Consider the following 17,325-nt stretch of genomic DNA (forward strand, 5'->3'; position numbering starts at 1 on the left):
AAAATTATGTCCTAAAGTCTCGATAAAATGATTCGATTACGATTTTATTATATACATATATACTAAGTTTATATTTTAAAAAGATAATAATGCGATGTTGTTCGTAACTATATAACTAGCTCGTAAATCGTTAACTATATATTGTCAAGGTTTGGTGTTCGTAGCGTTCGTATTCGTAATGCCACTTATAACTTATCAATCACAATTAAAACATCATTTCCATGAGTGCATGCATCTACCATAAATGTATATAGACATTGCCGTTTCTGACTGTTGTCTTGATCTGCATGATCTGATACTGCTATAGGCTACTCAGTATGGAGTCTTAAGCATGAGTTTATATATAACTTATTTCTGGACAGTAAATAATCTATCAGGTAAATTGAAAAACTCAAATTCATTTTCCTGTACCTTGACATGTGCATAGCACCAATATGAAGCCAAATATCGTGAAAATTGAACCAAATCTAGCCATGAAAATTTACCTGTACATGAAGAAAATTTCATTAGTGCATGTGTGTTCACTTTTTTTGAATTCGCGTTCAGGACTTAATTATAACTGGCGATTTCAAAGAAAAAATAAATTTTTCCTGAAATCGAAATTGTTTATTAAGGGCTCAGTGCTTTCCATTGTCGCGTTTTTTTGCACCTACGTACACGCATGTAAATTTAAAGCTTAGTTGTGGCATAATTACTTTTATGCCAGAAAAAAACACAACAAATTATCAACAGAATCAAACTCTAGCGTTGATTTCATAGGTATCATTTAAATGATTTTAAACTTTCACGTGCGTAGACGCTATTACTGGCTCTTCCCAAAAATATATAATCTAAAGTAAAGGCCCGATTACAAAAGAACTCAGTTTCTCAAACCGGGATGATGTTTCAGTGCGTGACCAACCCTGGGTACGAGGTAATGCGTGATCAACCGGGCTGAAACTTAGCGTGGGCTGAAATTACTTCGTGAAATCAGCCACTAAATGCTACTATACTAGCAAGAATTAGCTATATGTATAATAATATAAGAATATATCATTAATAAAGATGTGAAACCTTTCGGCAATATTTCCTTATTTTCAATACAACCAGAAAATCTTTATTAATTTGCTGAGGTTAAGAAATTGACCTATATAGTCTATACGTACGGCTATAGATAACCGCATTTGTAAACAAACGCGCTCAAACACAGGGAAGCTTTAGTATACTTCCCAATGCATACATGCACATAAGAATAATCATTCAACATTACTGGCTACACATCAAATGCTTACACCGGGATCGCACAATTAAATTACTAATTGTTGCTGTCAGCGAACGTTTCCTTGGCTATTATTGATTCAGTAAAAATGCAATAACATCAATTTACTTCCTGGTTCGCAACAGTATTTTCAGGGAACTTTCAGCCTCCTTCTTTACGTTTGTAAGTCCCCGCAAGAATATTTGTTATAAATCCAGCCGTTCGTATGGAACAAGAAAGTCAGAAACGAGTCAAACGACAGTGCAAACTGCAAACAGTGATACCCTTGTAGGAAAATTCCCGATAATGTCAGAAATCAAAATTCTTACTCTCAATCTCATGGTCAATCTCGCTCCCCGAGCCCGCGAAAACTCGTTGCTGCGGGTTCGCGAAAACGGAGCTGGCTCCGGATTCGAGTTAAATCCTGCAAGAAAAAATTTTTGAATAACAAAATGTATAGTAAAATTTTTTAAAATACCTTTTAAATAACTATTTATACATTCAAAATCCGACGCAACCATGATATAGTCATTAATTTCGCACTTTGTTTAAGGTTGTGCTTTTTATTTGGCGGTCACTAAATAAAAAATTACAAAAATTAAAAACAAAAATTTTAAATTTGCTAGAGAATGTGTTTGAGTTGTAAATTTAAATATTGTTATGCGTTATATTTTGTAAATTGTAAATAATGTTATAATAAAAATACAATACCACTAAATGTTTATATATTAACGAATGTTAAACTAGATGTTAATAGCGAATATTTATTCGCCTCTTTTCAACAAAAAAGATCGTAGAGCCTTGGAAATTATTAAGATTGCGTCTATACACCCTGTAGTTTTGGGGACACCTTGTATAATTGATAGTGATTTAGTGCAAATCGTGCATGTCGTAATCTTATTGTGCATGTTCTGACCAAAATCTTGAAATACGGTCGAAGTAGCTATTATGCAGTGTAAAGTAATGTTGTCCTTTTTTAATAAAAGTTGACAATATGTTTCTCCGCGAAATATTTTCTTCCTCAATTATTTCTTTCAAGCAGAAACTTTTTCTTACTATCTCCCCCATATAAAAAGAAGAGGTAACATCGAGATTCAACTTAAAGATTGATAGTTGTTTTCGACGTCTCTTGTTTTGTTTAACTCAGTATAATTTGACTCATCGCTATTTACACCATCATTTTTTTTAGCATTCCCTGTCAAAGATTGGTATTTGTCTTCTTCATTCATTCTTTTGAGATCCAGTTCTTGATAAGTTAACTGATCAACTTGAGGTGAGGGAGGTTCATGATTTGAATGTTGACGTTCTCTACTTTTAAGTTTACGACGAGAATATGGGACAATGTAGGAAAGAAGAATTCCAATGATAATTCCAGATACCAATGATATGACAATGATATACCATTTTGTTTCACTGTAATTCGATTCTAAAAAGTATATATACTGTACACATTCGTATTCAATACCGCACACATGACGATCAATATTGCACAAAGATAAAGTTTACCAAACTGCACGCTATAGGCCCTGTCATGAAGTAATTATTACAGTAATGCATTTGTTGATGGTACATGTGTCCTAAATATGTGTATATATACATAAATTATACTGTACCTGAATTATTACATTCGATTGGATTTTTTGCGCTTGTGTTTGGTGACGAGCGTAAAGTTGATCTTGTTATTGATATTGTTGGTCTTCGTTCTTTCAAAGAATAGATTTAATAGTTTATGATTAAAATAAATCAATCTACTCTAAATGAAATAAAAAAAAATTCAATTGTTTTTGGGTGGGGGAAGCTGCTCTTCGCCCCGTACGCCTATGCATCTGTAAGACAAACCTGTTGTCGCGGGATTAAAGATGAGATAAAGCCCGTTAGGCGCATATTTTCTACTCATAAAAAGACAAATTAAGCTTCTTATATAAATATCCTGCTCCCCAGGACTGAAACTAGGGCGATATAATTGGAGAGGGGGGGGATATTGATATATTCTGCAACGTATATGAGTACCGCCGTCCGGATTATATGAATATGCCCCCCCCCAGACTGCCCGAGGGATTTCACTTGTACGTATATATGCGTTTTCAAAAGAAATAGGTCGGCAAGGCAGAATATATCAATGATTCCTCTCCCGGCAATTATCGCTCTAGTTTTAGTCCTTGCTAACTCACCTTCGGTAACGGATAAAATTTTAAAATCAGAATCCTTTCCAAATGTATTAGCCGCGATGCACTTGTATCTCCCGGCATTCTTCCACTTAACTTGGGATATGGTATTCGGCATGCCAGTACTAACAACCTCACCATTATGGTGTAAGGTATAAATTGGTTCAGGGAACCCTTCAGATGTACATGTTATGGTTATCGTCTCATTAATCACAACCGGGTTTTTCGAGAACTTGATGACTGTATTCATAGGTTTAACTGAAAAAAAACTTGTCATACTCTCAAGAAATTGAGAGGACACAGCGATTTTAAGAAAGTCTGCCCCTATAATACCGGCATAGAACAATACTATACATTCGCCCCTGATTAAAACCATTCATAATAAATTTCAAAATTTCGCAAAAAATGACTGACTATTAATTCCGTACGGCCCTGCTATAATATATTTCAGCTCATCATGAAAAAAAGGTGTGTTAATTTTGTACACCTTTTTTGCCCAAATTTTAACACACCTAAAGGTAAGTTCTCAAACACACCTAAAGGTGTGTTTAACACACCATAAGGTGTGCAAATAGCATCTTCAAAGGTGTGTTAACACATAGCAAGGTGTGTTTTTGTGCACATACCAAAAGGTGTGTAGAACACACTAAAAGGTGTGTCAAAAAACACCCAAAAGATGTGTTTTCTGCTTGTTCAAATTTTAACACGTTCTAAGATGTGTTTTCAAAGAAGGTGTGTTTTCATACACACACCGTGGTGTGTTTCATTACACAGCTAAAGCTGTGCTGGAGAACACACAAATTGTTTAAGTAAAAAGTTGCACAATTCGGTGTGTGAATTTAAATTCAATATAAGTCATTTTAATTTGATGTTTCTTCTAATATTTGATGTTGCACTTGTGGGCCACCGTACAAGTCTGTAGATATTCAAAAACAACCCACGTTAACCATTCTTACAAAAGTAAACCAAAACGATCTATAAATTCCCTTAAATTTATGTCTTATGTAATGTTTGGAGTTTTTAATACTGTTCGAAGCTGAAACGCAAGCCAAAGATAATGGAGGAATTTAAAGCAAAAAGTTAAATTTAAATGCGATGGAACAGCGCGAAATTTCCTATGGCTTGTGTAATTCCTCGTAATAAGGCTGACGCTCTTATCAACGCACTAAAATACTATAAGTAATAAATAAGGCCAATCAAGCATATTGTATATGCAGTTAATAATTTAAAGGTGTGTTGTGTACCACACCAAAAGATGTGTTCCTTGGATGAGTCAAGGTGTGCTGCCAAACCCACCAAGGTGTGTTTTCAGTGAAAAGCGTGTTACTTTACACACCTTAATGAGCAAAAGGAAAGGTGTGCAAAAGGAGGTGTATTTGCTAACACACAGAGGTGTGTTTTCGAACACACAAAGGTGTGTTCCCTTACACACCACGTGTGTTTTCTAAAAGCGCGTAGAAAGGTGTGCACAAATTGCACACCATGGCGTGCAATTGAGCACACCTTGGTGTGTAGTCAAACACACCTTAGTGTGTAATTCTACACACATGTTTTTTTGTGTGATAGGCGTTTTTCTAGTCATTTTTTCAATCTTTTGTTTACTCTTGAAATAAACTTTCTCATGCAATATTTTCACATTTCCAAATCGAAGTTTACTGGGTTTTTGGGAGTTAGGTAAACATATACTTACAGTAGATTATTACTTGGATGAATTTTTCGCCGGTATAATTTTCATCGGGGTAGTTTGTGGCCACACACTTGTATGTTCCACCGTCTGTGCTGCTAACATTTATCAGATTTAATATTTGTTTCTCGGTTCCAACATCAGTAAACTTGACTTCATTTTTATACCAGGTAACATTAGCTGGAGGTTTTCCATCTTCACTTCTGCATAAACAGACGAAGTTTTCACCTTCGTTTAGTGTGATGAGAGTAGAACAGTCTAAGCTCACGACTGGTCTCACTAAAAATGAAAAGTTGACGGTATCGTACAGAATTATTATAGCAATTACATCGCGAAAGTATATATTGCATAATAAAAATTAGCATGTTTATTTTAGTTCTTGAAAGATTATCACAATCAAATTAAATTATATGATTATTTTTACTACTACGCTTTGCCATTAATTGATCGAGGGCATTCGAGGCCACATGATTTGTTGCATGGTTTAAAAATCCGCTACGGTCAAACTTTCATGCACAATTGAAAAGAAAATCTGGAGAAAAATTTCGTTCGATATCTTAATTATTACTTAATTAAGGCAATTCAGTATTTATTGATCAATAGGCATAGATTGAGACAAGTTGCATGAAAAAATGCACGATGTAAACAGGGCTTTTATATAATAGGATCCGACGACAGTTCGCAAGAAAAAGCCCTCAAACTGTCTGTGATACCAAATTTGACCAAATGTTAAATTTTAGTTTGAAATACACGATCGAGTAATTGAATTAGCCTTTCTCACGCTGACAAATATTGGGTCCATTGGGTCAAAACCAAGAGCGTAAGACTTCGTAACGGCGACTATCTTTATTTTTAGGCTGAATTTATTCTTCAAATGGTCTGTTGATTCTTAAGAAATTGCTACCCCAAAAACGTCATCGTGATGAGAAATGCTATAGCCGCGATATAAGTTTTGATATCGAGGAAACTTACCAGGAATAATAACTCTAACATCAGATACGTAACTGCCAGTGACTGGATGGAGAATACCAAACCGGTAAATTCCATCATAACTTTCATTAACGTTTATTAAAACCAATGTCTCTAGTCCTTGTATTTTAACGTCTAAGCCTGAGCCAAAATATTGAAGACCAGCCCCTTTTACTCCACTTGATGCAATTAATCTCGTTTTATTTCCAATGAAAGTCCAAGAACGAGTAACAACGTTATCTGGATCACGAGTGGACCAGGCTATTGTCGCATTTGATCCAAGTAAAAAAGTTAATTCATCACCACCAGGTGGAGAAATAATTTGTCCTATAAATAACAAAATTATTCAAAAATAGGTAATTGAGAAATGCAAAGGGATTTGCAATTTTGTTTTCATATCTCAAGAAAATAAGAGAATTATTTATTCATAATCATCATGCGCTCAGTTACGTTTATTCTACAACTTTTTTACAGTTTACTCCCGGAAGAAATTGTTTTGTTCCCTGCATGGATGCAATTCAGGGTTCTGTTGAACGTCTTTGACAAAATGTAGTTATAAATTTTATAGGTGTGAAAGTCCACTGCATATATACGCATCGAATACCTGTGTTTCAGGCAATACGCGAACATATATTTAAAAATTTAAATCAACAAAATCATTGGTAAAACCAACCTTCAGCCAACCCCTGATCACATACTTGGTGAAATGTTTAGTCGTTAAATTGTTCATTTTATTATTAAAGCGGATTTTCTGCCCGAAAGAACAAATAATTAGAAGACACCTATTCTACACATATTGTTGCTTCTATCTTACCCACATAACATCAAGTTGTTACACAGATGATGATATAAAGGATTTTGCATAGCAAATCCTTAAAAATGTTTACGTACGTCTTATTTCATTTCATGCTATGTCGATGGCATCCGCCTAAAGTTGGTGATTTTGAATATAAGCGCGAGGATAAAAGAACTATAAGACGAGAATGCTTATAAGTTACACTGTACTTTATACAAGGGGACTAAAAAAAGCGACTTAACTATTGAGGCTTGTTTCTATAGGCTTGCCGTTTTGACACATTAGTTACTAGTTTTTCATGTTCATGCATGGTCAAGCTCAAAGTCAATGAAGATGAAGTTTTCCAACTATAAAATATATTGCAAAAGTTCCTAAAATTATCTAAACTATCTAATTATACCCCAAACATGACATTGGCATTTTAAATGAGAAATAATCTCATTACATAATCTTTGTTAAGTCATCAAACCTTATCCTCAAGAAAAAAATTTAATTTTCTGTTAACACTATATTCAATTTATCGCGACATGCAGCACGGCTAAAATTGGCACCTCATCTACATTTCATTCATTACAATAATTCAGTTTACTTACCTTGGCATGGCCATAGCACAAAAATGAGACCAAATATTGTGTGAAATAAATTAAAGCCAGCCATGCACCCCTGGAGATTAACCTGTACAAAAATAAAATATTGTTTTTAGACTTTTTGTTTCAGAATTAACTGGTATGAAATTCAAATACGAAATCTAAGGGAAAGAGCAGGTACATAAATCAAATATACTCATATACTATAGTAATTACTCATATTTCCTTCTAAACTAAACACATGAACTGTTATTATATTAAATTCTGAGCCAAACATGCCGAAAGACAGAAGGTCAAGCGCGAACAAACCAGTGATTAAAGTCGGAGATAAACGAAGAAAAAATCAAACATAAAACAGTAAGTTAAAAATGTAAGATGCCTGATTATTTTTGCCAAATAGATCGTTTACACCCGAGTAGGTACATTTGCAATTACTAAATTTTCAACAGAAACTATATAGTTCAGTCCATCCTTTCCCCCTCCTGTATAACTTGGCCTATTGGTATTCATTGAGACTGGAAATAAAAATCAGATTTGATAGAGTCTCCACTGATAATTCGAGGTATACTTTATAAATTTTGCTAGTTACTGACGAAATTGCATGAGCAGCTAGATAATCTGTTGCTGAACGATCATCCTGCAAACATGGAAAGCTCTAACACTCTCCGATTGCATGCAAGCTAACAATAAAATATCATTTATATCATAGAACAAATGCTTACAACGGAATCCAGTGATTAAACTACAAGACGTTGCAATTAACGATGTTTTCTTGGCTATTAATGTTGCTGTAAACTACTTCCTGGTTGCCACAATATTTTCCATGGATTAATGATGGTGCTTCCACTTTCATTTTCACATTCCAAATGTCTTATTGGATCAGTAAAATTGAAAATATTCTTAAATATCCTGATATTCTCTGACACCTCCTTTAAAATCTTCACTGATATTTTTCATATTTCACGCCCCAAAAAGTGTTTATGTAGTGTTTGCTTCCCTTAGAAACCTTTTTTGCAAAAGGGGAAGATCTAATAAAATGCTAAATATCGCATGTAATAGTGATTTCTCATCAAATGTGGTACGGCAATCGCTTATTAAATTCTTTTGATTGGATAGGGTATTATTATCGTATTAATCTAAATCTTTACGAGAATAATATTAATTGGGCTATCTTTAAAAGGGGGAACGGAGAATCGGGGAATGTGGTAGTCGAGGAATGGGGGAATCGAGGAATCATGGAATCGGGTAATGGAGGAACTCGGGAGCGGGAGAACTGGGGAATGAGGAACTGGGCAGTGGGAGGAATCATACATCCCTTTGAATACATCCCTTTCGGTAAAAAATTAAAACTATAAATAGCATACTGGTATTGTTGTGTGGCTTTTAAAATCATGTGACAATAAGCTAGTGTGTTTATTTAGTTGGCATGCAAATTTTCAAACGTATGGTTATATCTATTCAAAATATAATGAAAAATGCAATGGAACATATGTTATATGTGAATAACATTGCTCAAGAAACTGTTCTGTGTATATAATTTTCATTTCTAATATGTTTTATGTAATACCATATATAGATGTATATTTATGATCAGATCCATATGAATAATTGAAATTGTAGTATTTACAGTTTTGTTACTTTTGTGTGTTGCGTTGAAGGAACTGGGGAGTAGGATAACAGGGGAATGAGGGAGCTAGGTAGCAGGAGAACTGGGGAACAGAGCCACAGAGGAGTTCTCCTTTCTACCCACTACCCATTCCCGGCTCCCTCATTCTCTTGTTCTCCGTTTCTACGTTGCGCCGGTTGCCTGGTACCTCTTCTCCTGCTCCCCTACTCCTTAGTTCCTCCATCCCCCTGCTCTCCATTCCCCCGTTACCCAGTTCTCCCACCTCGCAGTTCCTCCATTCCTCTGTTCCCTATTCTTCCCACTCCCCAGTTCTCCCGCTCCCGAGTTCCTCCATTACCCGATTCCCCATTCCTCGATTCTCCTGTTCCCCGAATCCCCTATTCTTTGAGCCCCCTATTTCCCGATTCCCCCATCCCACGATCCCCCCATTTCCCGTTCCCCTTTTAAAGATAGTCATATTAATTGTACCCGCGCTACGCGATCGGTTGATTTCGTAACCACCCGTATGATTTTGGCATTAATGAACTCTTATTCGTTCTACCAACATTATTAAAAGCCTATAGGCAGATTTAGTTGCAGGGGCGCCGGAATATCGATAATAACGGGGGCAGATATTCATATATTCGTGTTCTGCATAACCGGTTGCCCGTTTAGTATTTTTCGGTGTGGATTCATCTATAATTACATTAATTTCTTCTTAACTAAGTTCGGCAAATTTTTTTTTTATTGCCGCCATTTTGATCGTGCAATAAATCCTATAACGGCACTACCGTGGCGTTGTTGCTATATAAAATTCACTCACGTGGTACAAATCGACCAATCAGAACGTAAGTTTACGTCGCACTTTGTTCAAGGTTGTGCTTTTTATCTGGCGGTGACCTGTTCGCGAATTTTTGTCCACGGGGATTTAACGCAACTTATAGATAAAAAATTACAAAAATTAAATACAAAAATTTAAAATTTGCTAGAGAAATGGGACATGTCGAAGGTCGTGGTGCTTGAGTTGTAAATTTAAATATTGTTATGCGTTATATTTTGTAAATTGTAAATAGTGTTAATAAAAATAAAGGGTGTATAAAAAACGCAACCACTAAATGTTTATATATTTTAATAACGAATGTTAAACTAGATGTTCATTATTAGCGAATATTTATTCGCTTCTTTTCAATAACAAAAGATCGTAGGCCCTTGGCCTCGATCTGAATTATTAAGATTGCGTTTATACACCCTGTAGTTTTGGGGACACCTTGTATATATAATAGATAGTGATTTAGTGCAAATCGTGCATGTGGTAATCTTATTGTGCATGGTCTGAAATACAGTCGAAATAGCTATCATGCAGTGTAAAGTAATGTTGTCCTCATTTTTTTATAAAAGTTGACAATATGTTTTCCCGCGAAGTATTTTCTTTCTCAATTAGTTCTTTCAAGCAGAAACTTTTCCTCACTTTCTCCTCCATATAAAAAGAAGAAGTAACATCGAGATTCAACTTAAAGATTGATAGTTGTTTTCGACGTCTCTTGTTTTGTTTAACTCAGTATAATTTGACTCATCGCTATTTACACCGTCATTTTTTTTAGCATTCCCTGTCAAAGATTGGTATTTGTTTTCTTCATTCATTCTTTTGAGATCCAGTTCTTGATAAGTTAAATCAACTTGAGGTGACGGAGGTTCATGGTTTGAATGTTGACGTTCTCTACTTTTAAGTTTACGACGAGAATATGGGACGATGTAGGAAAGAAGAATTCCAATGATAATTCCTGATACCAATGATATGACAATGATGTACCATTTTGTTTCACTGTAATTCGAATCTAAAAAGTATATATACTGCACACATTCGTATTCAATATTGCACACTTGACGATCATGAATATTGCACAAAGGTAAAGTTTGCAAAACTGCACGCTAAAATAGGTCCTGTCATGAAGTAATGATTACAGTAATGCATTTGTTGATGCATGTGCATATACAGGATAATATATACTGTACCTGATTTATTACATTCGGTCGGATTTTTTGCGCTTGTGTTTGGTGACGAGCGTAAAGTTGATCTTGATATTGATATTGTTGGTCTTCGTTCTTTCAATGAATAGATTTAAAAGTTTATGATTAAAATAGGACTGGTCAATCTATTCCGAATGAAATAAAAGAAAATTCAATTGTTTTTGGGTGGGGGAAGCGCTGCTCCTCGCCCCGAACGCCTATGCCTCTGTAAGACAAACCTGTCGTCGTAGGATTAAAGATGAGATAAAGTCCGTTAGGCGCATATTTTCTACTCATAACAAGACAAATTAAGCTTCTTATAAATATCCCAACATATTTCAAATGATCCCAAAATCTCACGACGCCTGCAATTTTGTTTAGTTTGCCGTCGACATCATCTTAACTCTAAAAATACCTACTCACCAGGACCGAAACTAGGACGATGTATACTTGGAGGGGGGGGGGGGGAGGAATACTGATATATTCTGCAACGTAGCCGTACAAATGCGTTTTCAAAAGAAATCGGTCGGGAAGGCAGAATATATCAACATTCCTTCCCGGGCAGATATCGCTCTAGTTTTAGTCCTTGCTAACTCACCTTCGGTAACGGATAAAATTTTAAAATCAGATTCCTTTCCAAATGTATTAGCCGCGATGCACTTGTATCTCCCGGCATTCTTCCACTTAACTTGGAATATGGTATACAGCATGCCGGTACTAACAACCTCACCATTATGGTTTAAGGTATAAATTGGTTCAGGGAATCCTTCAGATGTACATGTTATGGTTATCGTCTCATTAATCACAACTGGGTTTTTCGAGAACTTGATGACTGTATTCATAGGTTTAACTGAAAAAAACAACTTGTCGTACTCATGAAATTGAGAGGACACAGCGATTTTAATAAAGTCTGCCCCTAAAACCGGCATAGAACAATACTGTACATTAGCCCCTGATTCAAACCAGTCATAATAAATTTCAAAATTTCGCAAAAATATATGTGCATGACTGACTATTAATTCCGTACGGCTCCGCTATATATATAATATATATTTCATGTCATTAGGGGTTTTTCTAAGTTTATTGGGTTATTGGAGTTAGGTAAACATATACTTACAGTAGATTATTACTTGGATGAACTTTTCGTCTGTATAATTTTCATCGGGGTAGTTTGTGGCCACACACTTGTATGTTCCACGGTCTGCACTGCTAACATTTATCAGATTTAATGTTTGTTTCTCGGTTCCAACATCAGTAAACTTGACTTCATTTTTATACCAAGTAACATTAGCTGGAGGTTTTCCATCTTCACTTCTGCATAGACAGACGAAGTTTTCACCTTCGTTTAGTGTGATGAGAGTAGAACAGTCAAAGCTCACGACTGGTCTCACTAAAAATGCAAAGTTGACGGTGAAGTGACGGTGAAGTTGACGGTGAAGTTGACGGTATCGTACAGAATTATCATAGCAATAACATCCAGGAAGTATATAATTTACTGCATGATAAAATTAGTATATTTTGTTCGTGAAAGATTATCACAATCAAATTAAATTATATGATTATTTTTATTACTACGCTTTGCCATCAATTGAGCGGAGCCACATGATTTGTTGCATGGTTTAGAAATCCACTACTGTCGAATTCTCATGCACATTTGAAAAGAAAATGTTTCGTTGAGTTATGTTTAAAGTGCAATAAGACACTACTTTTAGATACTTTAATTAAGAGCAATCTAATTATGTTTAGAAATATGATAGCTTACCAGAGATGACGCATCTCTAGGCGCATATAATTCACGCAAGCACATGGGACAGAGATATTATTGTTTGTAGCCTAAAATAAATGCTAACCTAAGAAACGCTAACCTGATAAATGCTAATCGGTAAAGATTACAGTGTAAAAGGCTTGGATTCGTGAACAGAAGTAAGTTAAGATTAACATTTAGTATTATTATTTGTATTCGCTTGTTATTATTAATTTTAGACATATTTTATTACACATTGTATTACTATACATTTAGATCGAATAAAACTTATACGATACGCAAATCCAGCCTCCTGTTTGGTTAAAGTTCTGGCGAACCAGAAAATCTGGAGAAAAAATTCGTTTGATCGAAAATTAATACTTAATTAAGGCAATTGATTTACTGATCCATAGGCATAGATTGACACAAGTTGCATGAAAAATTGCACGATGTATAAAAGGGTTTTATAATACTAAGGATCCAACGACAGTTCGCAAGAAAAAAGCCCTCAAACTGTCTGGGATACCAAATTTGACTAAATGTTTAATTTCCCATTGAAGTGCACGATAGAGTAATTTTATTAGCCTTTCTCACGGGGTACTTTTTTTCAAAATCCAAGAGCGTAGGACCTCGTGACGGCGACTATCTTTATTTTTAGGCTGAATTTATTCTTCAAATGGTCTGTTGATTCTTAAAAATTAGCTTTTCGATCATGTTGTTATAATTTATTAAACCGATTTGAGAAAATTGAAAGTACCCCAAAAACGTCATCGTGATGAGAAAGGCTTAAGGCTAATTGATATCGACGAAACTTACCAGCAACAATAACTCTAACATCAAATACGACACTGCCAGCGACTGAATGGATAATACCAAAACGGTAAATTCCATCATAACTTTGATCAACGTTTATTAAAACCAATGTATCCAGTCCTTGTATTTTAACGTCTAAACCTGAGCTAAAATATTGAAGACCAGCCCCTTTTACTCCACTTGATGCAATTAATCTCGTTTTATTTCCAATGAAAGTCCAAGAACGAGTAACTACGTTGTCTGGATCACGAGTGGACCAGGCTATTGTCGCATTTGATCCAAGTAAAAAAGTTAATTTATCTCCACCAGGTGGATCAATAATTTGTCCTATAAGTAACAAAAATTATTCAAAAATAGGTGATTGAGAAATGCGAAGGGATTTGCAATTTTGTTTTCATATCTCCAAAAAATTAGAGAATTAATTCTTCATAATCATCATGCGCTCATGCAGTTACGTTTATTCTACAACTTTTTTACAGTTTTCTCCCGAAAGGAATTGTTTTGTTCCCTGGATCCAATTCAGTGTTGAACGTCTTCGACAAAATGTAGTTATAAATTTGATTGATGTCACAGTCCACCGCATATATATACGCCTCAAATACCTTTGTTTCGGCAACACGCGAACATATATTTACAAATTTAAATCAACAGAATCATTGGTAAAACTAATCTTCGGCCAACCCCTGATCACATATTTGATGGTATACTACAAGTATTGTTGCTATCTGCATGTCTTACCCATCTATTAACGTCAAATTGTTACACAGACGATGACATAAAAGATTTTGCATCGCAAATCCTTAAAAATGTTTACGTACGTCTTATTCCATTTCATACTATGTCTATCGCATTCGCTTTATACATCGCGAGAGGCTTAAAGTTGGTGATTTTTAATATAAACGCGAGGATAAAAAAACTAGGACGAGAATGCTTATAAGGTACACTTTACTTTGTATAGGAAGAATCAGGAAAGCAACTTAACTATTCACAACGCTGCAAAACGAAGTACGAAGTCTAAATTAGGGTAAAAACAATATCAGCTGACCGGAAAGGGGAGAAGACACTTCCGGTATGATCAAGAAGGTTGGATATAAAAGAAGAGCTTCTGCTTTGACTTTTTCCCAGTTTATTCTTACCAGCGTAGAGGAGAGCGGTAGAATCGTTAACCACCCTCCCACCCTCTGAAAATTCTTGTCTTAATTTTGCGGATTCGCCGCACTCCGAGCGCTGGATCAATCGTTTTCCAATACCTTAATGACTGAGAGTGAGTCAAAGTGTTGTTGAATAGAATCCTATCGAGGCTCATTTCTATAGCCCTCCCGATTTGAGACATTAGTTACTAGTTTTTCATCTTCATGCATGGTCAAGCTCAAAGTCAATGGAGATGAAGTTTTTCAATTATAAAATATATTGCAAAAGTCCCTAAAATTATCTAAACTATCTCATTATATCCAATTTTCCCAACAGGACATAGGCATGTTAAATGAAACCCTCCTTTAAATAATCTTTGTTAAGATTGTCATTAGGCCTTATCTTTAAGACTGAAGAATTTTAATCATACGTTTACACTATATTCAATTTATCGCCACATGCAGTAATAATATATGGTCAGTAACCATATTAAACACTAATGAAACTGGCATGACCGCCAATTTTAGGCGTGCTGTAGCGATAAATTAGGTGTTGGGAAAGCTTTAGGCATTAACGATTTATCACGTGATTCTATAGACAATAATTCAGTTTACTTACTTACCTTGGCATGGCCATAACACAAAAATGAGACCAAATATTGTGGAAAATAAAGTAAAGCCAGCCATGCACTCGTGGAGGTTAACCTGTACAAAAATAGAATTGTGTTTTTAGACTTTTCGTTTCAGAATTAACTGACATGAAACTTATAGTTATATACGAATTCTAAAGAAAAAGGAATGCATGCAGGATGATGCAGCCATGCAGGTACATAAATCAAATACTCATAATCTATCATATTTCCTTCTTAACTATATACATGAACTGTTATTATATTAAATTCTGAGCCAGACATGGCGAAAGACAGAAGGTCAAGCGCGAACAAACCAGCGATTAAAGTCGGATGAAAACGAAGAAAAAATCAAACATAAAACAATCAGTTAAAATGTAAGATGCGTGAATATTTTTGCCAAATTAAATAGATCGTTTACAACCCAAGTAGAGGTACATTTGCAACTACTAAATATATATTCAGTCCATCCTTTCCCCCTCTTGTATATACCTGGCCTATTGGTATTCATTGAGACTGGAAATAAAAATCACATTTGATAGAATCTCCACTGATAACTATAACGAACTGACTATGTTTACCAGACTTGGCCACACTATATTTACGGCAGTCACTTTAGACTAGTATCATACAAAACTGTATTTACCTACATAAACCGTTGCGCGCAGAAGCTGATGGTGTCAGGCTCAACTAATATATACAACGCAAATACCTAAATAACCATGAATAAACTGGTGAATAATAATTTTATATTTATCCAAAATCTAATGAACTCCGCGGTCTACTACATATTGATACAAAGCCTTTGTGTGAATTAAGTAATAAAGATACTATACCAATAGCCAACATTCGATCGGCAGGTTATATCATCTGATTCATGCAGGCTATTTCAGTGCACCCCACAAGCATTAAACTTGTACCCTTTAATTCGAGGTATACTTTATAAATTTTGTGCCATTGTGCTAGTTACGAAATTGAGCAGCTAGATAATCTGTTGGTGAACGATCATCTTGCAAACATGGAAAGCTCTAACACTCTCCGATTGCATGCAAGCTAACAATAAAATATCATTTATATCATAGAACAAATGCTTACAACGGAATCCTGTGATTAAACTACAAGACGTTGCAATTAACGACGTTTTCTTGGCTATTATATAATGTTGAAAATTCCCACTAACTGTAAACTACTTCCTGGTTGCCACAGTATTTTCCATGGAATAATGAGGGTGCTTCCACTTCCACTTTCCAAATGTCCAATTAGATCAGTGAAAGTGAAAATATTCTTAATATATATCCTGATATTTTGTCATGACTTTCCTGACACCTCCTTTAAAAGCCTCACTGATATTTTTCATATTTCACGCTCCCAAAAAGTGTTTATGTAGTGCTTGCTATACTTAGAAACCTTTTGTGCAAAAGGGGAAGATCTAATAAAATGCTAAATGTCGCATGTGAAGGCGTATATATATTTTGTTATGTGATTTCTCATCAAATGTAGTACGGCAATCGCCTAACATAAACGAACGTTTTATGGACCTCAAGATTAAATTAGTTTTCAAATTTTTTTGATTGCATAGGGTATTATTATCGCATTAACCTAAGTCTTTACGAGCATTAATTGTACCCGCGTTACGGGATTGGTTGATTTCATAACCACCCGTATGATTTTGGCATTAAAGAACTCCTATTCGTTCCACCAACATTATTTTAGTGCCTATGTACATCATGGTAACATGCAGATTTAGTTGGATATATAAAAAGTTTAAGGCATTTCAAAAAACTTTACAATAGATTTTTGTCCTGATGGATTTATTAGCCTTTAAAGTTATCGGACATGACATCAAAACGGGAATTGCAAATCAGTTTTCTTTTGTTTCGGTTGCACGAAATTCCCGATTTAACGTCATGTCCGGTGACTTTAAAGGTTAATAAATCTTGCAAGACAAAATTTTGAAT

General features: G+C 35.1%; 3 protein-coding genes across 4 annotated transcripts in view; all 3 read right to left on the reverse strand.

Moving 5' to 3' along the window:
* LOC114522817 (hemicentin-1-like) overlaps window positions 1-17,325 on the reverse strand; it is a 93,480-nt gene that overhangs the window by 45,938 nt on the left and 30,217 nt on the right. The window lies entirely within an intron of this gene.
* Window positions 2,321-4,010, reverse strand: LOC114522818. Its single transcript, XM_028543570.1, has 3 exons — window positions 3,409-4,010; window positions 2,851-2,940; window positions 2,321-2,663 (listed from the first exon to the last, which is right to left on the reverse strand). Exons 1-3 carry the CDS (start codon window positions 3,776-3,778, stop codon window positions 2,332-2,334), a joined length of 792 nt encoding a protein of 263 aa, XP_028399371.1. The 5' UTR covers window positions 3,779-4,010; the 3' UTR covers window positions 2,321-2,331.
* On the reverse strand, window positions 4,144-8,247 carry LOC114522819. Its single transcript, XM_028543571.1, has 4 exons — window positions 8,161-8,247; window positions 7,445-7,526; window positions 6,059-6,382; window positions 4,144-5,365 (listed from the first exon to the last, which is right to left on the reverse strand). Exons 2-4 carry the CDS (start codon window positions 7,506-7,508, stop codon window positions 5,073-5,075), a joined length of 681 nt encoding a protein of 226 aa, XP_028399372.1. The 5' UTR covers window positions 7,509-7,526; window positions 8,161-8,247; the 3' UTR covers window positions 4,144-5,072.

This window comes from Dendronephthya gigantea, unplaced genomic scaffold (genome assembly GCF_004324835.1).
Source record: "Dendronephthya gigantea isolate DGI-Jeju-01 unplaced genomic scaffold, DenGig_1.0 000024F, whole genome shotgun sequence".
In the NCBI taxonomy this organism is placed as follows: Eukaryota; Metazoa; Cnidaria; class Anthozoa; order Malacalcyonacea; family Nephtheidae; genus Dendronephthya; species Dendronephthya gigantea.